This window comes from Aulonocara sp. 'chitande type north' Nkhata Bay, linkage group LG1, assembly GCF_057382095.1.
Source record: "Aulonocara sp. 'chitande type north' Nkhata Bay isolate Kocher_YH1m ecotype deep benthic linkage group LG1, A_spYH_male_GT1.1, whole genome shotgun sequence".
In the NCBI taxonomy this organism is placed as follows: Eukaryota; Metazoa; Chordata; class Actinopteri; order Cichliformes; family Cichlidae; genus Aulonocara; species Aulonocara sp. 'chitande type north' Nkhata Bay.
The window spans coordinates 24323032-24346073 of record NC_141344.1 but is presented as its reverse complement, the minus strand read 5'-3'; the positions used below and the strand labels follow the sequence as shown (position 1 = coordinate 24346073).

The 23042-nt window shown below is 39.5% G+C and overlaps 1 protein-coding gene across 5 annotated transcripts in view; it reads left to right on the top strand.

Moving 5' to 3' along the window:
- Positions 1 to 488: 488 nt before the first annotated feature.
- LOC147339137 (LIM domain only protein 7-like) overlaps positions 489 to 23042 on the top strand; it is a 32906-nt gene continuing 10352 nt past the window's right edge. Inside the window, exons 1-16 of one of the 5 annotated variants that reach the window (XM_086289721.1) lie at positions 489 to 679; positions 853 to 940; positions 4716 to 4786; positions 5231 to 5300; positions 7935 to 8041; positions 8606 to 8636; positions 10812 to 10925; positions 11007 to 11160; positions 11859 to 12006; positions 16494 to 16553; positions 17314 to 17482; positions 18203 to 18339; positions 19345 to 19525; positions 19726 to 20322; positions 20989 to 21285; positions 22755 to 22869. In XM_086289721.1, the coding sequence (XP_086145847.1) occupies positions 872 to 940; positions 4716 to 4786; positions 5231 to 5300; positions 7935 to 8041; positions 8606 to 8636; positions 10812 to 10925; positions 11007 to 11160; positions 11859 to 12006; positions 16494 to 16553; positions 17314 to 17482; positions 18203 to 18339; positions 19345 to 19525; positions 19726 to 20322; positions 20989 to 21285; positions 22755 to 22869 (2320 nt within the window). In that variant the 5' untranslated portion in view covers positions 489 to 679; positions 853 to 871. The remainder of the gene's footprint in view (positions 680 to 852; positions 941 to 4715; positions 4787 to 5230; positions 5301 to 7934; positions 8042 to 8605; positions 8637 to 10811; positions 10926 to 11006; positions 11161 to 11858; positions 12007 to 16493; positions 16554 to 17313; positions 17483 to 18202; positions 18340 to 19344; positions 19526 to 19725; positions 20323 to 20988; positions 21286 to 22754; positions 22870 to 23042) is intronic. The other 4 variants (XM_086289744.1, XM_086289711.1, XM_086289729.1 and 1 more) reach the window with 4 other exon arrangements.

Below are 23042 nucleotides of genomic sequence, written 5' to 3'. Positions count from 1 at the left end.
GAGACAGAATAAGCTCCAGCTCGAGCTGCCGGGGTGGTAAGGATATGGATGGATGGATGTAGACATGGATGTAGTTACATCTGAGGGGTTAAATTATAGACTCTCAGTGGTGTCACTGACATGCAACTAAAATAAGGACCAATACAAAGTGAGAATTCAATGGGGTGCTTTTATACTTTAAACACAGTTCATTTCATTTTGATATCTTAGGCCAAGAGAGATATATATTCTCCATCAGAACTGCATTACTATGATCACACTGGGAAATGAATTCCACCTAGAAAGCTTGATATGTAAAAAAATAAGACATTATACTCTGCTGTATACGCTAAAAACGACCTTATTTAATGTATTTATCTATCTTTATCTACTTTTTGTTATTAATTAGGCTCTTCAGTATTTGAAATGTTAAAACCTCATCTCTTGGTGGTGCAGTGCAGCCGCTGGCCAGCAGGGGGATGAAGAGTCTACGCTCCCCTCCTCGGCTCATCTTTGGTTTCGCTTCAAACTTTGCCTGAAAGTTTTTTAGTGGGCGGAGACCTTCCGCTACACTTCATCCAATAAGCGGAACCTGTCAGTGATGGGCTCCGGGGTGGCAGGAGTACGGACGGTCCGGTGTTAAACTGGGTGTCAATTAGCGGAAGACTTTCACCGGTGAGCAGCCAAGCCACAGCGTAAGGTGACCAAACAGGCAGAAATTATTACTGTGCCTTTTCTTAAAGTATCACTTGGATGTGGGTGTGTGCTGATACTAATTGACCTTATTTGATAGGCTTGCAGCAGGTTCGTGGCTTCCGTGCTCCGTAATTAATGAATGTAACGAATTCTCGCCTCTTTTTGCCCTCTCGTTAGAGTTGTTCAGAAGACTAAGATGGAGTGGCGTCAGCAGACCAGTGTGAGCAGTGCAGACGCATTCAACGAGGCCAAACGCTGGATTGAGGTAGCTGCAGGTTCAGTTCTTCACTCTTTCCTCTCCCTTTATTTACTTCTAAGACGTGCTTCTCTTCACTTATTGCAGACAATTAATTACAAGCAATTAAGAAGGTTTGATGTCGCTTTATTTTAACCCGCTGTGAAGACAGGAAATCTAACGTTAACCAGAAGCAGCCATGCAAAAGCACCTGTGCATAATTTGTATCGTTGAAACTCACTATAAACTCATACACTTTTAAACTGACTGAGGCTCTGTGCTCTCAAACATCAAGTGTGGCATCTTTTGCATACTTAATCTTTCGTTTCAAAGGCAAAGTATGCTTTGATAAGACTCAGGGCTTTTTTATGACCCTTACCTATCTGAGAAGTCTGTTTGCTCAGAAAGTATTTGACTGCAGGTCTCTGGGCTTCAGAGGTAAATTCAAATACAGAAAAGGCATATAAATCGTTAATATTTAAAAGAAGCTGGAAAATAATAATGTGCACACTTTACTTGAGGTTTGTTTAGTATCAGTGTGCTGATATTATATAAGGCATGGGTTAAATTTGCTAAATGTAACACTTTGCATGCTACCCTGGCATGTGGTGTAGGCAGGCAGGCTTTGCCTTGCATGCATTGTGGAGGATGTGGTTTGAGTGTGGTGCATTTTCTAGGTTATTTCAGGCTGCTCCTGTCCAAACTAGAAACTGTGATCCTTAAATCATAACCGATGGCTACAACTTGTAGACGGTGAGCACTGGATGTCGACCAACTCTAAATGGGACCATTAATGTCACTTGTGTCCGAGCAGATCATTGTGAGAATTTTGTGCAGGGGTCTCTTGGCAGAAAGCCCGTGCCAGTTTTGCACGTCTATTTTCCTGCACTGACGGATGAAAGAACGGGTGAACCGTGATGAGGCATGTATGTGTTAGACGGGAGTATAGCGAGGCCTGCTGCTCTCAAACAAGTAAATGCACCGTTCCTTGAGCCAGATCACAATGGGAACGTGTTGGCACTAATATCTCCAGCTACAGGTTGGGGGATAATAAGCTTCCGTATATTCAAGCATCCAAACTGTTTTATCATTGGCACAGAACTGGCAGCAACATCATGTAAGTGTTTGCTGTACTCCAGGAGAAATTATAATGAATTGGGCTATTTGATATGACGTCATAGTTTCTTGGAGAAGCAGAAGATTCCCCCTCCTGCTGTCCAGCATGTATTCTCCTCATTTAGAGTAACACCATCATCCCTTCATTAATATGAAACATATTGACTGTAATTCAGGTTTTTTTTTTTTAACAAATCTTGTGTTTGACCAGTGAATATTTGGCATTTTTGAAAAATTCCTGCTTTATTTCCTGATAGCAACTTGCTGTGGATTAATTGGCGGATCATTGCAGCTCTTAATAATACATTATTTTAAAGACTACATGTAATGATGCTTGTTTTTCTCCCACCCGGGGTCATTTGATCCTTTTTTGGCTGGGAGACACTCTATTTAGACAAATGAAGCAATCTGGCGAGGTTTGCGAGTTGCACACGGATAAAATTCATTTAATTTGTGGTTTCTCGGGGACTATTGTTCATTAAAATGACCACGTTACCTGTTTGATGCTGTAGAACAGACAGCATGCCACGGCACAGCCGCATTGTGTGTTATTGTCTTAACCTTGCGCTGCATTGTTTGTCTGATTGCACTGAGACTCATTCGCTCTGTACCCAGCGCCCGATTCTACTAAAAATGAATTGTAATTGTGGATTCCTGGGGGGACTAATTAGTGAGAAGAATAGCCTTTTGGGGCCCCGTGTTAGTTATGGAGCCGAACCTTAATAGTCCCATTTTTATGTCCTCATTACAAAACCCCGCTTGCCTTGTTCTTGCTCCTGCCATGTCAAATCATTTCCATAGGTTATGCTATATTTGTTGTTCAGAGCAAAAACAACTTTTGAGTGGTTGTGTGAATGCTTGTTTACATACATTTTATGGCTGCTTTTCTCTGTAGATGTATTGTAATTATTTGTTTTTATGTGGCAGCTGGAGAATATTTCAGCTGCTCTTACCCAAGTCACTTAATTTACTCTTATAGTTGACAGCAACAACTACAAGAGGTAGTGTGTATATTTTTGCCTTTTTAATTAACTTCAACTGAAACTATGGCTTCCTAATGTTTTTCGCATAGTTGTTTTTGACACCAAGTGGTGTGTATACACTCACTGGCCACTTTATTAACTACAACTTGCTATACTGGTATAACTTGCTTGCAAAATACTTAATTCTTCTTGGCATGGATTAAATAAGGAGCTGGAAACATCTCCCAGAGATTTTGCTCCGATCACACGGTTTCTTGATTGGACTCTGCTGTTCCTGCACATCCCAAACGTGCTCTAATGGTCTGAGATCTGGTAACTGCCAAGGTCATTTGAGTAAAGTGAGCTTATGATCATGTTAAATAAACCAGCTTGAGATGATTTGAGTTTTTGACATCGTGTTTTATCCTGCTGGAAGCAGCCATCAGATAATGGGCACATGATGGACACAAAGGGATGGACAATGGTCAGCAAGAATACTCAGGTAGGCTGTGGTGTTTGAATGATGTTCAACTGGTATCAAGCAGCCCAAAGTGTGCCAAGAAAATATCCCCCAAACCTTTAAACCATTACCACCAGCCTAAACTGTTAATACAAAGCATACCTTCTGCTTACCTTGATGGCGGTAGCCAGCAGTCATTTGAGAGACTGTTTCCATCCTATCGGCTTGAAGCAGTCGGGCCATCTCCAGCTGACCTGTGATATCAACAGGGTGTTTTTACCCAGAGATCTGCTGCTCAATGGAGATTTTGTTTTTCAGACCATTCTCTGTAAAGCATAGAGGTGCTTGTTCATTATTCATTATTTAGGCACCCATTAGTCGTTACCACAGCAACTGCTAATTCTTCCTGAGGTCCACCAGAAGATCTGGTGGGATTTTCCGCAGTTCTTGAAACACTCAGAGCTCCGTCTGGCTGCGTCAACCATGTCAGCTTTCTTACACATTCTGATGATTGGTTTGAACTTAAGTCTTCTTGACCTTGTCTGAATGCCTAAATGCACAGAGTTGCTGCCATGTGATTGGGTGATTAGAATGTTTGTGATAGCTAAAATAATGGGTGACTGTATAAAGGGCAAATATCATCTTTAATAGTTGAACTCTGCAAGCACTTTAACATACTTTAATCATTAATGTGCTGGTTTACACCAGTTTATACAGACAGTGGTGGATATATGGTGTTGGTGTCAGTACTGTAGAAGTATGTGGTACTATTTTAAGCATGTTGGAACCTTTTTAAAATGTAGCATGAATTATATACAGTCATACGTATTCATACAGTCATGCTTATTTCTGTTACTTACTGGATTTGAACACTTGTTCCAAACCTGAATGTCACTGCCTAATAGGCTGTGGGTCCATTGTGGGGTGCCAAAAAAGCTCTGCTTGAGATTGACGTGAGCTGGAAAAGACCTCTGAAAGTGTGTCATCTAGCAGTAATCCATTAGCAGCGCATGTGAAGCTGAGCTGCCGTGAATCAAGCTTTTTCCAGTATATTTGGACTGGTGTGGTGCTTCTGGTCAAAACGACATACCAGTCGGTCCTGTGTGCCTTTTTTTTTTTTTTTTTTTTTTTTTTTTTTTCCCCAGTGTTTTCGGTCCATTTTATTGTTCATTCTTTCTAGTAAAGGGGCACTGCCAAAACAACAAAGCAACATTAAGCAAAGAAACGCAAATAATTGACTTTTTTTTTCCTCTCCTCCCCTCTTTAGGAAGTGACTGGAAAGTCGTTTGGATGCAGTGACTTCCGTGCCGCATTAGAGAACGGAGTCCTGCTTTGCAAGTAAGTAATGATGCTCAAACTTTAAGTGTTTTGCAGTTTTACTTTGGTCAAACTTTTATCTGTAAGAATTAATTTGAAAGATAATTATCATGCAGACCTATCATTAGTGAGTGTATGCAGGCTAATTTGCCAGCTTGCCTTCAGCAGCCTTGAAACAATTTTTTAAAAACAGTAGCATCCAAAACTGCAGTCTGGAGGTTGCTGAGTATCTTTAAAAGTAAGCAAAGATAAACACTCATAAATTAACAAGTGCAGATGCACAAATCTGATGTTTGCTGGTTAACCCAGAAGTTGATTTTAGGATGATGGCTTAAAAAAGAAAAAGTTGTGGTTCTTTATCTAAAATGCCGTCTGCCAATGGAAGTCAAAATTAGGACTGTTTACCAGTTATCTTTTGTGGCTGGAATATTTTGTAATCTGTTTGCTAATTGTCTTCACTCGCAGCCTAATTAATCAGTTGAAACCCGGAATAATCAAGAGGGTGAACAGGCTGTCTACTCCGATCGCTGGTCTGGTGAGTTTACACTTCAGCTGTATGACGTCTGCATAATCAGAGTATGCAAGAAAACAAAAAAGACACCTGTTGGCCAGGAAGTGTTGAAACATTGTGTGGTTTCCTGTTGCAGGCACAAGGAGACAGTGTTGTTGTAGTCTGACTAAACATGAACGTGCATTTCAACCAACTGCAAAGTTTCAGCTTGTTTTTATTGGGCACTGATGCAAATGAAGATTTTTATTTTGGCTTCAGGCTGTTTCTCAATAGCTTCATACAAGTATAATCGCCAAAACAGCCCAAAGCAAGACCAGGAAAAGATCGATTTCAGGCTCCCAACAGGGCCCAATAGATGGAGCCCAGCGGTGGATGCACTGGTAGTGATGGCGGGGTGGGAGAGGGAGATGCAGCCGAGGTTCAGCTCTTACTTTCACAACCTAAAGAGCAATACTGGAGCTTTTGTTTGTTTTTAATCTGATAACTTCAAATTAAACAATAAAAAATCAACATCGGCACTTATCGAGAAACTCTTTGAATAACACAATAAATATCCTCTGTCCGGCCTTTGAAGCTTTGGCATTATTTATAGTGAATTTTCAGTCTTTATTATATTTTGTTACATGGGAGTTGGAATTGTTACATGCTAAAATGCACAAATGGGGACAAAAACATTGATCATTATTTTAAATAAATTATGCAGTTTGTTTATTTACCAATAGAGGCTGCTAAATTATCCACCTCTGACTGTTTTAATATCATCAACATAATAATCATGTTTTCATATTTAGTTTGAGAAATGGTTGTAGTGATCTGTTGAAACGCGTGTAATCATACACAGAAACACGGTGTATATTAGGCAAAAACAGAGTCTGCACAATTCTAACATGCTTGAAAGATAATATTTGGTATGAGCACCTTTATTCTTGAGCATAGCCTGAGTGCTTTTAGGCAAACTTTTATTTGACTGGTCTTCAGGACTAGCTGTCCAGTCTTCTTGAAGTCTACCAAAATTCTTTGGATGTTGGCTGCCTTTTTGTTCTGTTGTGTCAAGATGCTCTCAAACTGCTTCAGTAATGATTTCTGTTTCCAGAAAGAGAGCTAACTTTACCTGAGTCGATTACTGTATATAAAGTCTGTGAACTTAACTTGGCAGCGAGCAGGTTTTCTTCAACAAACTGAGTTTCTCTCTGACTCCTAACCTCCTGCTGCACATGAACCTGCTGTGTGACACCCCAGTTCATTTCCTCATTTATGAAGTCACAAAGCTCAAAGTGCAGTAAGCCAATCTGCTGAAGTTTACGTTTTTACAAACACTGAGGCTCAGTTCGATGTTAGTGTCCTATTTTTGTGTTTAACATGAGCGCTTTTCATGTGTTAATGTGTAAGGGTGGAGAATGTGATTACCTTGCATATTTATCAGCTCAGAATAAAATCTATATAATCCGCCTTTGTAGCTCCAACTCTGTGCCATCAGGCTGTCAGCCAGTCACAACACAATGCAAACACTTACTATACGTTACACACTGATCAATGGTAAATCATTTCTCGTATTCTAAGTGGTCACACTCAAGCAGTCAGATGTCTCACATTTGGATCTTGGAGATGATTCGAGTATGAAATTCAGGTTGAAATTACTTTAAAATCTGAAAACGGCTCTAAATGTATTTGTAGATGGTTTGTTCTGAACATTTCATCTTAACATGTCAAACACTTGAAAAAGGAACAAATTTAGAGTACTGGTCTCGATGTATGTTTCTCCCCTGAAATATCTTTAAATCAGTTGGTGGGTCAACCCAGAACCAAAGGGTTTATAGGGTCTTGCCTGCCAGGACAGATCCAAAAAATGATAAAGATCACAGATTCAGACTGGACCAGGCCTGAACTGAGATATTTATGTGTTTGCCTTTTGTGATCCTTTATATTTAAGACTTGGAAAACTGCAGTTTTGTGCCTCCTACATTTTGTCGCTGTGAGATTATTACTGAATGATTAGAATTTAAAAATTAGGTGTAAAATTACAGTCCAATGAATGTGCATTTCTCAGACCCTGCTGTAGACAAACATTTTCAAATTGCCTTGTGGTGCAAGAAAGGTACAAGACCTGAACTGAAAATGAGTGGAAAGAAAACCTTTGAAAGACAGGAAAACAAGAACTTTACAAGTGACAAAGTCCTGGAAGTAAAATGTAAAGAAATGAGTGGTTTCTCAATACTTTGAACCGTACTGAACTACTTCAAAAATGATAATGGTGACCTTTAGGAGTAGCTGTACTAACACTGACAGACGACTAGATAGGATATGTTAAGCTAATCTAAATAGATCTGTTTGCAGCTCTAGAGTTGTGCTTTGCTGTAATCCTGCCTGCTGTAGTGGTTGAACAGAGCAAGTATGATTTCTAAACAAATGGGTTACTTATTAGATAATATCTACTGAGTGTTTCTTGACAGATGAATAGATGATTAATGATGAATCAGAATTGATTGTAGGTTGTACTCCAAGCTGTTCTCACTTGGAGAATCGTTTGGATGAGGTGGATTTTAACTGTTTGAGGCTGGAGTTGGTCATTACTAGTTTATCAGAACAAACATCAACTGTTTCTCTAGTTTTTCATGTTTTTTTTTTTTTGTTTTTTTCTCATCTGTTCTGATATTTCAGGATAATGTGAATGTTTTCCTGAAAGCCTGCGAGAAACTGGGACTAAATGAATCCCAGCTGTTTCATCCAGGTGACCTGCAGGACATCTCCACTCGTGTGACACTCAGGTGAAGTTGCATGAACACATACCGCTGCACCTGGACCTTTAACTCTAACTTTATTGCAATTGCACAGTGATACTTTGTACAATAGTACAGTGAAATAGTTGTACGGTCCCACATCGGTGCTATAAAAGCAAGAAAATCAAAAGAAATGGCATATACAGAATAAAATAAAAAATACAGTATGAGCAGAACCACTGTGTACTGGCAAAATACACGAGGGCCTAATGTTTTCTGCGTAGGTTATAGTTACCACTGACTGAGTTTTCAGTGTGTGTATTTAAAAAGATAAAAGTGAACATGCTGCTTTGCATTAATAAATGTCTGCACTTTCACTAACAAGCTGCTCCTTTATATGAGCTGATGGCCTGTTCTCCATAAAACCTGATAAGTTGCTGATTAGTGAGGATTGCAAATGAGAAGGCTTAAGATGTCACTGTAACTTTTTTTCCTTCACAGTTATCTCATTCACCGGGACTTTTCAGTGACGCAATCGAAATGTAAATTGTAGCAGCAGATGTTTGGCTCTTTTGTTTAAGTACTTATTTCTGTCTTGAAATTTTATTTTAGGCGTGACGAAGGCAACAGACGACTCAAAAATGTAAGTCGTTATTCTCTTGTTGGGGTGTCTTTTCCTTTCTGGGTAAATGAGTTGGATATAAAGCCATAAAGGGAGCAGTATCCATCAATATATTAGCTTGAACTACTGATGCTGAAGACTTGTCCAGAAGTATGACAAATAAGGTGGCCTTGAGGAGGGGCTGCTGAGCTTGCTGAGGTTGAGGCAAATCCCAGGAGCCTGGTGTTAAAGCCCTCATAGAGTTTAGAGTGATGGAAATATAAGAATACATAAGTGGCAGAGGCCGTCTGGAAACTCCCATCTTAACTGCCTCAAGTCTGTGTGTGGAACTGAGTGATGCACATGGACGTGTGAAGCCTCATTTAAATCGCACAGTAGCTGTGAACTTTAACCCCGGACGGAGGGTGTTTTGTTTTTTCCTCCAGACTACAGTCACTGATGTAGCCTTCTTTTTATTTCTATGTTTTTAGTTAATTATTCTTTCAAATGAACCACTTGGGGTGAATTTGGGCCAATTGGAACGGTTTACCAAAACAATGCAGCACACCAGCATGAACTGTTGCACTCCATTTAAGATAAAAATGTTAATAAAATACAATACAAAATACACTTGGTCTTTTATATAATCCATCAGATCTTTTCTTTAAAGTTCTCATTTTGTTTTTGTGAGTACATTCAAAAAAATTGTATGACTTAAGAAAAATATTTAAATAATATTTATTTAGATGAGATTCAGATTTGTGATAAATTAGCCCGATTCAAGGATTTCTCTTGCAGAATAATGTTAACATCAGGGTTTATGTACATTAGGGTAGTTTTTTTTATTTTTTATTTTTTTATTAATCCAACCTTCTGTTAATTTTCATCTATGTTCCCCTTTTTATAAGGACTTTTTGAAAAGCCAAGAGTAATTATGGGTTTCTTGCTTTATTAAATAAAATGGAATCATGCATGGCTAATATAGGATTAACCTGTGATCTGTTGCAAGCAGTGAAGTAATTTCCTTGGCATGAGAGAGAACTGGAGAGAAAGAAACACATTTTATCCTAATTAAGTTTGACATAAGCCCCGAATGCTTGTTTACGCTCTGCTTGTACAAATTAGGGGAAAATAAAACTAATTGCAGCTATAATGGCGCCAACAGTCTAATATGACAAACAGAAATGCTTACTTTTGAAAAAGGGATTATTATAGTGAGTCGTGGAACATCGTTTTACTTGGAAAATCGAAGTAGCTTGGTTGGTGCACCTTGATGCTGACACTGATGGCTGAAATTCAGAAGTGAAACTAGTGATTTCTTCAAAGGAAAAATTGATTCTTACACATGGCAAAAAAAACTGAATGCAGTTCAGAGGTGCATATTTCAATTCTTCATTTTCCTCCTCTTCATTATCATCTTTTTCTTCCTCTCACTGCACTGCTTTAAAGAAATAAAGGCACATTCGATCATCAGAGTTTTGAGCAAAGTCAAATTTCAGCTAGGAAGCATAAACTATCATCAAACAGGTTCAGGCAACAAGAGAACCAATTAACCGGGAGTGGTGTTACAGGTGGGGGCTATAGACCACTGCTCGCTGCGTTTATCCCTCCTGACTGAGTTTCCTGTAGTTTAGCTCTCTGCTAGTGTCCTTGACATTACTGGTAGCCCACGATGGACCTGCAGCTCATTCAGGCTGTGCTGTCACAAGAAGGTTTGCTGTTTTTTAACAGTGTGGAGGAGATCACAGGAGACGGGTGGTTTTTCACCAGGAGAGCTAGACGGGGCCATAGAAGGGCATCAATCCAAGTTGCTTTATGTGAGGAGGAAGAAATTGCAGAAAATGACAGCTAGCGGGCAGCTCATGAGCACGTTTCTGACCAAACTGTCAGAATTGGACTCCATCAGAATGGCATGAGGGCCTGATGGTAGGACCTGAACTGGCAGTTCTTTCAGTGGCATCCCCTTTTACATTTGCTACAGCATCGCCGGACTCTTCCACGTGGTTCAGAAGAGAGGGGTCTTAACAACACTGGGAAAGTTGTCTTGTTGGTGTTGTTGTATCTGTAGTACGCCTGTTGTTCTCTTAATTTGTTTTGAGCAGTGTGGTGTCTTTTCTTTCTTTCTTTTTTTTTTTTTTTTTTTTTTTCTTCTTCTTTAAGTAAGGAAGTAGGTTGGTGTGTTTGGTCATATTTGTAATTCTGTCTATTCTTTCTCAGGTTCTGATAACAATTTACTGGTTGGGTCGCAAGGCTCACCTGGACACATTGTACAATGGCCCTCAGCTTAATTTGAAGGCTTTTGAGGGCCTGTTGGGGCTGGCCTTGTCCAAGGTAATTTTTTATTTTTCTCTTTAAGTATTTAAAGATTGTATTACTTTATTTTTATACTTCTGTTAACCCTTCCTACTCCAGGCTCTAGATGAGGGTGGTGTACCTGTGAAAGACAGCAGCGATAGTTTGTGCCAAAATCCAGAAGAGGAATGTCAGTACAAAAATTACAGGCGAGGCAACTCTGCAGACAGCACCGACTCCTTTAACTCCCAGGCCCTGCACCCGAATGTTGAAGGTACATTTGTGATACAATGACTGGGGTGTGAAGGAATCTGTTTCGTTTCTGCTAAATATTTTGACACAGCACTGCAATTTGTGGAAAGATTATGGAGATTATAGCTGATGACGGCATTTTTTTTTCCCCCTTTATTGCTGTCTTTTGTTTTTGAAATGTAACTCTGCTCATTAATTTTACACTAACTGCTTTTGAAACTTTTGCAAAAGTGAAACTTTTTTTTTTTTTTTATCCTTGTAAGATCAGCCTGAAACTGCTAAAGTGACAGAAATGTACCCCAAAAATGTGTTTTCACAAACTTATAATAACACATTTTTGGGGGATTCCATGTTAATACTGTTAATCGATGTCATTTTGGTGGATCAGCAAAGTTCTGACCTGCTGCTCTTTTATTCAAGTTTTTTTTTTTTTTTTTGGTCTGCAAGTGTTATGTCAGGCTCAGTGCATGTCAGTGATGGATTCTGCACTCTGGTGTGATAACTGTGTGTGTGATGGGAGAGGTTAAATACTTGCCCTGATACTCCCTAAAGGCTTGACTGTGTGACGGCTCAGTCATCCAGGAAAGGTTTTTTTCTGATGTATAACCTTCCTTGTATTTTGATGAGGTTTAGTTCAGCTTTTGTCTTTCATACATGTTTTATTTTCCCCCATTTAAATGTATATTTTTGGGGTAATTTTTGTGTCTCTGTGATATCTAGGTTTTGGAGGCGACGCAGAAGCTGAGCAGGTATTCAAGATGGAAAACAAGCAGGTGGCAGCTCATCAAAACAAAGGCTATGTCCCACTACTCAGACGAAAACAAGGACCAGAGGAGAATGGAAGTGGCTTCGCGAGTCAGTTTACCAGGTGCTCCAGACGTTTCTGTGACCAAATAAAAATTCCTCACAAACTGCTGCCTAACTTACCCGTAGGCGACCTTTCAAAAAATAGCTTTTATATTTCTAACTTCTTGCTTATTTTATGTGTGATATGAAGACGAGTGCATAATGTAAATGATTAAAAGAATAACATACTGCTGTCTTTATATGAAGCTGGAGTTCGGATTCCTTAAATATGAGCCCGAGTTCAGTCAGTGGAATACAGTTGGGTTGTTTTTCTCTCAGGCTCGGTTTGGATTGAATTTCACACTTGTCAGAACTGTTAAAGGCTGCTTGGTTTCCGACAGTTTGGAGTTTCTAATTTGCAGCTGAGTGCTTTTTCCTTCTCACTAAACCCTAATCCAAATCAATTAACAATATGAACAATGTCTGCATCCATTCATGGGCACAGCCATCACAAGTAGTCACTTTGGTATGACACAAACAAGGTGGTTATTGTTTTCAAGGTATTTAAGCTGTTCTTTGCCTGCTAGACTTGTTTAAAACGTCACTGTCAAGACTAATTGCCTATTTTATTTTTTTTTAAGTGTCTGTTACAACTTAAATTATTCTTCTAAGGATTATTTTTGAGCTTGGATATTGTCACTTTTTAAAATTCCTTGTCAGTAAAGATCAGCTGGGTTCTCGAGTTTCACACTTGCTAGTGATTTTACTCACTTATCTTTTTAATGAACAAAGTGTAGCAGTGGCTGAGTGCTCGTGTGAGATGAGCACCAGACTTGGTAACACGTCACCACAAAGGGTCAGTTGGCAAGTGAACCTCTGCGTTCTCATGATAGCAGTTCCCAAACTATCAACACGGGTCATTTGCTATAAATTCTGATCCGATTTTTCTATGAGTAAATTACATTTTGTAGTCTTTGACAAGAGTGTTGGTTTAAATCATTGATGTGCAGTGACTTTTACAGAAGGGCAAGCAGAGATGATGTCATACATGTTAATCTGAAGAAGAAGAAAGTGTACTTTATTGGTCCCCGTGGGGAAAATCCCTCTCTGCATTTAACCCATTCACTCAGTGAAGCAGTGCTGGTGGAGCCAGCACCTGTTCAGTTTGCCTGTTTTATTAAATCAGACATGGCAGGAGCCATGTTCCCCCTCCATTAGCATTGCATTGCTTGCTAAAGAAGTGATTAAAATGATCTTTTATTGGATGCTGGTCAAGGGTATCAGTAAGAGAGAATTTATCATAAGTGCTTGTTTACTTGCTAATGCTAGCTGTTTCCACACAACAGGCAAATGGTAGCTGATCTCAAAAGCAACGAAAGCAGAGCCGCAGGCAGCTTGTCCTCAATTTGCAAAAAACAAGAAAAAGCTGCTTGTTTCCCTGCTCAGTCCACTGTTAACAGGACACAGACACACCCATAGACTAAAGACATGTTATAGATTTCATGGAAATTGAAGGCAAGTGGAGTTGTTCCCCCTCCAGATACTTTAGCCAACTGTGGCGACAAGATGGCAGTAATGTAAAGATGGAAGCAACTGGATGAAAGGTTTTGACAGAGTGCTGCTTGAGGTAAAAGGAGATTGCTTTCACTTGGTTTTAACTGATGCGTGGTGTTTTTGTTAGAACTCACAGGGAAAGCACAGTTTGCTTTGCTTGCCCTGATGGAACCTCTGTGCTTGAAACTATGTTCTTGTGCTAATTCATAGACTTGCCCTCTGTATTCTGCATTTGAAAGGCTCAGTTGTAGCACTTGGGTTATCATCATGTTGGCTATTAAAAGCCATGGTTGTCTATAAAGCGTATAGTTTATGGATGTTTTATACATGCATCACACAGCCTCAGCTAATAGGTACGAAGTAACTGACAAAAGTTTGCTTTATAGCATCCACTCTTTGAGAAGTTTTGAAACTAAGTTTTGAGGAGTGAAATTCTCCAAACTGGTTGACTTGTTTTTAATAAGACCTCCACAGTACAGTTGTCACAAAGGGAGACATCCTCTATAAAGGCCTACTCTGTTTATTAAGGCTGTCTTTAAAAAATAAAATAAAAATGCTTTGTATCTTATTTTATTTAACATAAGCAATACCCTAAAATAAGCTAATAGGCCTCTCTGGCTTTTTATTAGCACTGTTTTTGTGGCATATTTAAGCTTAGGGTTTAAAATCTCACAATCTAACTACAGCACATGTGCTCACAGTTTGCCAGACACCAAAAGTTTGAATGCTTCAAAAAAGAATCACTAAAGCTGATGAAGATTTGAATGGGTACATGAAGCTGAAGATCAGGAATTTTTCATAGCGAGCGAATGGTTTAGTTTAGGTTTGTCTCCATTTATGTCCATAGTGATAGCAGAGCCATATGTTTTAGTTTTCCAGAAATCTCACAGTGAGAACGCAGGATATCATCTTTACATGGAAACTAGGAAGCTAACTTCAAACTCCATTAAATGTCATGAATCCACTCTGATACTTACTTTGAAACTGAGCGAATTTAGGACATCTTTAAGTCTCAGTGGTGCTGCAGTGTTTGAGCTTAGGAACCAAGAAGAGTTTTGTCACTGAAAAGAGCGAAATCGCTAATGACGTCAGACTTGAGAGGTCGATGGGCACGGACCCATCTTTGGAGTCAGGCTCACTCCAGGAACTGTAGTGTTAAACATTATTTTTGACTCCACGGGTTGTTGCTTGTGCCAGTCTTTTTTTTTTTTTTTTTTTTTTTTCCCCCTGAAACTAAATATGGATGCAAATGCTCTGCTTTACTATTTACTTGGCCACAATAAAAAGCATGTTCACTGCATGAACAATGAAAGTAATTTTGTAAATCTAACAATATCCTCAAGAACTAAAGAGTGATTTGCTTTTAGGCATTAATCAAATGTCTGCTTGGTAAAATTTGGAGCCGCTTCCATTCAAGCTCATTCCAGCTGATTTATCTATGATCACTATTGGCTGTGGCTAAACGTAGATTTGGATATATCACTGTTTACTGCAGCACTGCAGATGCCCCTCCGTCTCCTCAATGCCACTTCACTATCTGTTCTCCTGAGTGTGCCACTGAAGAGCTTTTCCTGCAAGCTCTGTGTGAGGAAGACTCGGAGGATGATTATACTGAGGCAGACCCAGTGCTAGACGACTTGCATTTTAGACGAATGCAGCAGACACTTCATCAGACATCTGCCAATCTGCATTATGACCGCTTCTTACCCCAATATTGGACACCTGAAGAGGAGGTTCGTGTACGCAGGATCTACCTTGGCTCCCAAAGACGTCCCTGGTATCATAAAATGCAGCGCCTGAGGTCTGTCTCTTTTTATCATTCAAAGCAGTGTTAACAAAGAAATATGCTTAAAACTAATACAAAACAATGGTAGAATTGCAGTATTGTACTACTTAAAGCTGGAAATAATTCATGGATTGCTTTGCAAAGCAGAAATAAAATAATGGCTGCCTTTACTGGCTTGAGCTTAGTTTTTACTTACATTAAACTCTAACATGAAGATGTGATGCTAAAATAACCAAAAGTGTGACACAGTGGTGGATTTATATGGCAGCTGTAGCAAACTAAATATTAGTTTGCTAAGCACAAGGAATTAGCTAGCAGTAGTTTGCAAGAATAATAATGTAATTTAAAGCTGATCTATGATTTTGCAGTGTATATTTTTTTTAATCCCGTTTTTAATCCTTCATTGTAAGACCTGTGTCTATAAGGTCTGCTGCTAATTGTGTTGCACACATTTCATATATTTGCTGTTCTTTTCTTTGACTGTAGCCGTAAAGCCTTGGCTTTTGCAGAAGAGTTTGACGTTGACTTCGTATCTGGAGAGCCCCAGAAGCCTGAACACAAGCCTGAACTTTTGCAGCTGTCTTGAAGAGCCGTACATAACAAGCACACGATCATAACAATCCTAACCACAAACTGGATTGAAGCCTTTCCACACATTTACAAATATCCAGCTAATGAGAAGATGTTAAAACATGCACAGTTTTTCTCATTTATTGTATGAAATTATCAAGATCATTGTTTTGGTTTTTTTTTAAAACCACCCAAATGTTGTATCTGCCACATTGCTGAGTGATGCATTTGTTAGTTTGTTCACATTCTTTATAACATGAGCTGTGCCTTCAATTTATTTTTATTTTTTTTCAGTTTACTGTGTGAATGTCATCGCTTTTGAAAAATAAAGTATGATGCCACAGGTCAAGAAACTGCGTGGAGTATTTTATATGCAGTGCAAAAACATTTTGTCTGGTGTGTGTTAGTGTGTGTGAGATGGGTTTGAGTGGCTGTGGTCTTGAAGTCGTGTGTATTACAAAAACATGGTCTCATTCATACAGCACCTCTTTGTGTTTTGTGGTCTAACCTCTTATCCTGACCACTTTTTTTTTTTTTTTTTTTTTTTTTTATATATTTATGTTATGCAGCATGTTGCTGGATGCTTTATCAAACCAGGTCCACTACATGTAGGCACACAATGTTCTTCAGTCTTCATATCTGTTTCTCTGGTTCTTTAGAGCCAGTCAAACCCAGGTCAAGCCTGAGAGACCAGTTCAGGTCAATCCTGGCTGGATTTGGTAAGTTCCAAAGTTTTAAACATAAAATCGTAGCAAAAATGTTTGAGGCCGCTTTGACGTGACTGCTTTATTGCTGCTTCATCCAGGTATGCTTTTGTTTGCATTCAGGTTGTAAAGAACCAAAATAATGTGCCACCAGAATAGTTTCCCTTTTCATGAAGGTGGAGCGTGTGGTGCACATCACCTCTATTAATTTTCTGGGCACAGGCTTGACAGTGGAATTTATGACAGGACTGTTTGTAATCAGTCTTGGTTCCTCCCATCAGATTATGTCATTGTTTTGATAGACCACCTTCTAAATGCTGCTGTAAGTTATTTGAATGTCATGTATGACATCCTCTGTTGCCCAGAGCAGTGTTATTACCTGTTATGAGTCATGACTGTTGTTATCCAGACAGCAACATCTGTTACATTTTATTTTTTTATTTTTTTATTTTTTATTTTTTTTTTCCCAATACTTTTGCATTGCTTGACTGGCATGCTACATTCGTGCTCGCACTTCGCTGAGGATTCTGTCATTTCATTGCAGAATGTGCTGCTACAGCTGGCAGAACTGCACCCTGTTGTGTATACATGTGTAAGCGTGTGCTGTGTGTGCGTGCGTGCGTGCGTGTGCATGCAAGCAATGTGGCTGTTATCATGCATACCCTGCTACGTGGTGCTCAGAAGTGTCACTTTCATGCAATATGAAGCTGCAGTGTAATCATATAATGTCATCCATCATTGTTTAAGTGCCTTGCCTCCCGTGTGTCTGAACCAGGAGCAAATCTCTCAGTGATATCCCCATGGTGTACCCTGTGCGAAAGGCTCCTGATGCAAACACTAGTCATGATGAAAGTCAGGACACCGGATTGACAAGACTGTGGAATCAAGACAACAGAAGGAAGTGTAGCGTTGCTGCCAAGGATGCCGAAGCTCAGTGGCAGGATGTAAGTTGATGCATAAATGCTGACACAGCAATATTTTTCACGGTCCGTTTGGTGTTTTGAAGCTTTTGAGCATTTTTGTCATCAGATGGTAATTGTAGATCTTCACATTTTGCTTTTTCTGCACATTTAAATGACTCCTCTTTCGTATTCTTATAAGTTGAAATTTAAAGCTTATTTTTGACATTTCATATTACAAATTCAAGATTCACTAAATTAGACACTTGTTGTAAGAGAATGGCAAATGGAGTAAGAATATTGACAGCAGCTCCTGAGTTGGGAAGGTCCTCGGGTACTAAGGAGAAACCTGAGAGGTAAGAAGGTGGGGCATGACATTAATAGAATAAATAAATAAAAAAACAGCCTGTAGAGCAGTAATAGAATAAAAATCAACTTTATTTTCATTGGACACGTTACAAGTGCAAGGCAACGAAATGCAGTTTGCATCCATCTAGAAAGTGGTTTTAGCAATAATATGGTTGTCTTGCTCCTGAAATTTGGATAAATCATCTCTTAAAAAGTGGAAAATAGTTGAATGTTTAGAGATCAAAAAACTCAGTGTGTTAAGAGCATATCTGAATATACTCATGCTGGTTAATAGTTACTGTATTTGTAAACCAAGAATGCAGATGTGGTCTAAATTGAAGTGGCTTTTTGGGGGGGTACTTTTTGATAAGTACACAGGCAGTGGTGTAGTTGGTTGATGTTGTGCATTTCTTTCAGGACTTGAAAAAGTGGAAAACCCGTCGTAGGAGCACAAAGTCTGAACTTCGAACTAAATCACAAGACAGAGAGCATGTAATGGATAAGATGATCAACGGGTCTGTGACAACTATTGAGAAGAATGAAGCAAAACTAAAGTATGTTTGTGCTACAATTGTTTTTAAAAAGAATAAATTCTTAAATATTTTTAAACAATGCCTAATGTACAGCTATTTGCAGTGGCATGAAATAATTTTTTTACTCTTTATTCATTTATCTTTGGCTTATTTGTTTCAGATCATCGATCAGATAATAATAATATTAGACAAAGATGACCTGAATAAACACAAAAGGTTTTTTTTTAATAATTTAATTTATTAAGGGCAGAAAGCTATCATAACAAAGCTGGCCCTGTGTGGAAAAAGTAAATCATGAATTGTGATTAATCGCATTTATTTCAGAAAGCAGATTTCAGTTTCACTGAACTGGGCTGTTGCTGCTTCAGGACATGGATGACTTGCTGTAATTGATAGAACCATGAATTCTGCTCTCTACCAGAAGATCCTGAAGCAGGATGTCCGACCATCAGAACTCAAAACCACTTGGGTTATGCAGCAGGACAGTGATCCAGACATACCAGCAAGTCCACCTCTGAATGGCTCAAAAAACCAAAACAAACCATGAAGCTTTAGGAGTGGCCTAGTCAAAGTTCATTCTTAAATAATATTAAACAGGACAAAAATCCTCCAGTGTGACTGAATGAAACTTATTTTGCAAAGATGAGTGGGCAGCAATGTGAAGGACCCTTTGCCAGTTTATCACAAATACTTTATTGCAGCTCTTGCTGTCAAGGGCGGAACAACCAGTTAATAGATTTAGGGGGCAACTACTTTTTCCACACAGAGCCAAGTAGGCTTGGATAACTTTTCATTTAACCTTAATTCATTTTATTCATACTCTGCTTATATTTGTCTTATATTAATATTTGTTTGATATGAAACATTTCACATATGCAAGAAATCAAGAGGTCAAATACAGTTTCACAGCACTGTACCTTTTTATAACTGTATATATACTCGTGAGTTGTGATGCCTGTCCTTCCTTCATGTTTTCTGCTACCTGTAATCCTTCGGTTACTCTTCCCCTGCATATTAATACCCCAGATACCAGCAGTCACCTTGGACCAGGAACACAGCGCCTCGTCCTTACTCAACAACTTCTCCATCAAAATCAAGCTCTGATCTCCGGCCACATACTCGAGCTCTGCTGGCCCGCAGCTATGCCACCGAGGCACCTTTCAGCCCCACGGTTCCTCTTAGCTCCCAGAGCTCAACCCATGCTCAAGTAGGTTTACACTATTGAGTTTTACCTCCCTGATGTTAATGAGCACCACACACTGTTTTAATAATGGGATTAAAAATGCTTATGATTTTAAAAAATTTCTTGAGTACAGCTGAGTTGTGAAAAGTGTTATAACCTATTAGGTGTTTTTATTATATTGCCAGATGGCATAACTGTTCTCATTGTTGGCCCTTTCCTCTCAGGGTGGAGCAGTGGTTGTCCCTGATGGAAAAGTCTTGGGAGAGGAGATCCACTTTGCCTCCACGGCTTTAGATGAAGCAAGAGTTGGCATGCCTTCTCTAGGCTTTCCTGTGATCTCTCAAACCCAAGTGAAATCCCAGAGCAGCACAGCTCCTTTCCAGTCCACCTGTGAACTTTCCCAGCCACAAAATGGCCTTACAAACCAAATCTCCACTCATTTTACAGCTTTACAGCTGAACGAGACCACAAATTCTAAAAGCAACAAAAGTCCCACTTTATCCATGTCTAGTGAACGAAAAGCATTTTTTTATGTTCATCCGGAGCTTAAAACTGCTGGTGAGGATTTATCGCATCAGAACGACAACTCTCAGGAAGACGGACAGAAGTCCTCTTGGCAAGCAGCAGCAGAGCAAAGCACGGCCCCGCAGACTCCAGGCGTCTACAAGTTCTTGCCCAGAACTGTTTCCTGGTCTGGCTCAGCCAGCCTTCCCCGTGGTTACCGTCGGTCTGAGGGCTCATCCCGTCTCTCTTCTGCTATCACAGCCAGACCCTTTGGGACCAAGCAGTCCAGAGTGTCATCACTGCCCAGGATGTACAATGTGAGTTCACTGGTTGCTGCGTCTGTGGCCCTGTTGCTCTTTAAAAAGATTGGTTTTATCACACCGTATCCATTTAACTGCATTAATCCAGCCTAACACCCATCTTCCTCCTCAGCTGACTCAGTTTAAATATTAACAATGTCACTGTCAAACCTGCAATTCATTCAGGTTTTTGATCAAGCTTAAAAACCATGTTTGGGCAATTATAAGAGCTGAAAATGCTTATGGTGATGAACATGGATGCCAGGAAACCTTGGGTCTAAATCCAAACTTTAAAAAAAAAAGTGTTATTTAATTTTTTGCTTAACAGAAAAACATGTCGTTCTGACATTATTTTACAGTCAGCCTGTTATTTTTCTGGCTAAATTGCATTTTAGTGTCTGACGTGGTGTACAGGGATTTGTTAAGACAGCCTAATAAGCTTAAGTAAGTTGGTGTAATGAGAGCATTGTGTATGTGTCTGTCTGTGCACACTGTTTGAGCTAACTTGTTACCTTTTGTTTTGATTGCCTTCCTCATTAATAAAAGAAGTGCTGCTGCACTGCGGAGTTCATTCCCAGATTACACATTTCTCACGAATCTGCTGGTTTTACACATTTTTAAGGCCCTACTTTAACATTCCAGCGCTGCAGATTCTGAGCACATCTTGTTTTTCTTCATCTCCAGGTAGATGACAATCAGGGTGTGCTGCTGAACAGTGAGAGAGAGGATTCTCCATCTTCACCATCTCTGAAAAGACAGACTGCGACCGCCCAGCTGAGCGGTCCATATCAGACCAACCAGGGACAGGAAGAGCAAGTGACTAGCTCCAATCTTTCCAGCCAGACCTCCTTTCAGAGCAGTGGCTATTACTATCGACCCTCCATTCAAAGCCAGATACTGCCTCAACCTTATTCAAATATGCAGTCTCGTCAAAATAGAGGCTTGACCTTCTCAGCTGATGGAAGCACAGATCTTCCAAAGGTATGCTGGAGTATTTTTGAACTTGTAAGATCATATCAAATCAATGGCATTTATGTGATTACCCACTGCTCTGTAGAAAAAATGAATGAAACAAACTCCTATAAAAGTTTGCTGCCCTATGGCCAAGTCTCACTTGGAAATGAGATTTAAATCTCAATTAAACTTTTCACCTGGATAAATAAAGGATGAGGAGGATGATAATATAAAATCAGATTTAAACTGGCTGGATCTGGACCAGTTCTAGAGCTGCTGCCATTTTCAAATCACTCCCTCAACGTCACTTTCTGACCCCCTGCAGTTATTGTGTAGTTACACTATGGACCCCAGACTTGTGCAGAGAGCAAACATCAGCTTCTGTATCGAATGTACTTGACTTTCATGAACCTGGGCTACAGTGAAAGGTAACAGCAGTTTTCAGTGGAAAAATCCAGTTTCCACTCTCAAAGTGCATTAGTTCAGGGGCCTGACCAGCTGCATGTGTGCGGCTCTTTTGTTTCTTTGGTTTTCTTTTTGTTGTTGTTTTTGTTTTGTTTTTTCACTGTCCCAGAGCTAGAGCATTGACAGTCTGCTCCTGGGGGTTTCCTCAATCTTTGTCCAAGTTGGAAGGTCACAATTTTACACTAGACAATGAAGCCAATGCAGAAACATCTTAAACCTGCATTACATGTGAAAGCCACCAGGTGGCAAAAGCTGTGGTTGCAGAAAGACTTTTGGTCCTATAGATGTCTGGGAAAGCAGCTTTCTGTCTTTACCTCTGTAAACAGTTTCCTGCGGAGTTTTTGACCCAAAATTAGTTTGACTTATTTTGGGTCGTCTTGGGAGGAAAAAAATGTTTAAAAAAATTGAGAATTATCTGTGGTATGATTATTGGCTAATGACTTGTTTGACAGGTTGCACACTTGTGCACTTTCCTCTTTGCATCTATCCAAAAAACAACGGTGAGACTGCTCATCCCAAGGCTTTAAAATGGGGCTTGATGGGATGTAGAGAACAGCCATGATGGCTACATCCGTCTTTTATATCATGAAATTAGACACTTGGAGAGGGATCGTAAGGTGTAAGGAATGATTGTTCTCATTAAATAAGCTCAGTGACGACCAGAAAATTAACATTTTGGAATATTGGGAAATGTTTATGTTCAGACATTTTGACTTGTAGACTGGTGTCATTTATATCATTAGATAAGGTTAAATGGTGTTGTCATGACAACTTCTAAGGTCACCCCCCTTACTTTTTATTTATTTATTTATTTATTTTTTTTTAATTACCATTCACTACAGTGTTTCAAACTTAAAGCAGCATTAATATGACATTTCTGACCGTAACTGGTCATTCAGTTTATCCCTTCCTTACTATATTTGTGTAGCGGGCCACTCAAGTCTCTAATTTCCACTAGGAAGCATTCGACATTAGATCACACGGTGTCACCTTTACGTGTGTGTGTGTGTGTGTGTTTTTTCCATTTCCAGGTGGATCACAGTGACATGAGAGTGAGCCTTACTCTTAAACCCAACAGTCTAGCTGACTTTGGTTTCCATACTCACTGGGACTCGACGGGGGTGAGAGTTAAGCTCATTCAGCCCGGTAAGACTCTTGTTAAATGTAACTCTGGAGTGCTGAAGTTTTGTCACAAGAACAGAACGTTACATTTAGCATCTTTGTGTGAGACAGGAACAAGTCAGTGACAGATGTTTTCTTTTTTGCTTTTTATAGAGGAAATTTGCTCTCACAGGTTAGCGCTTAGAGAATAAAACGGT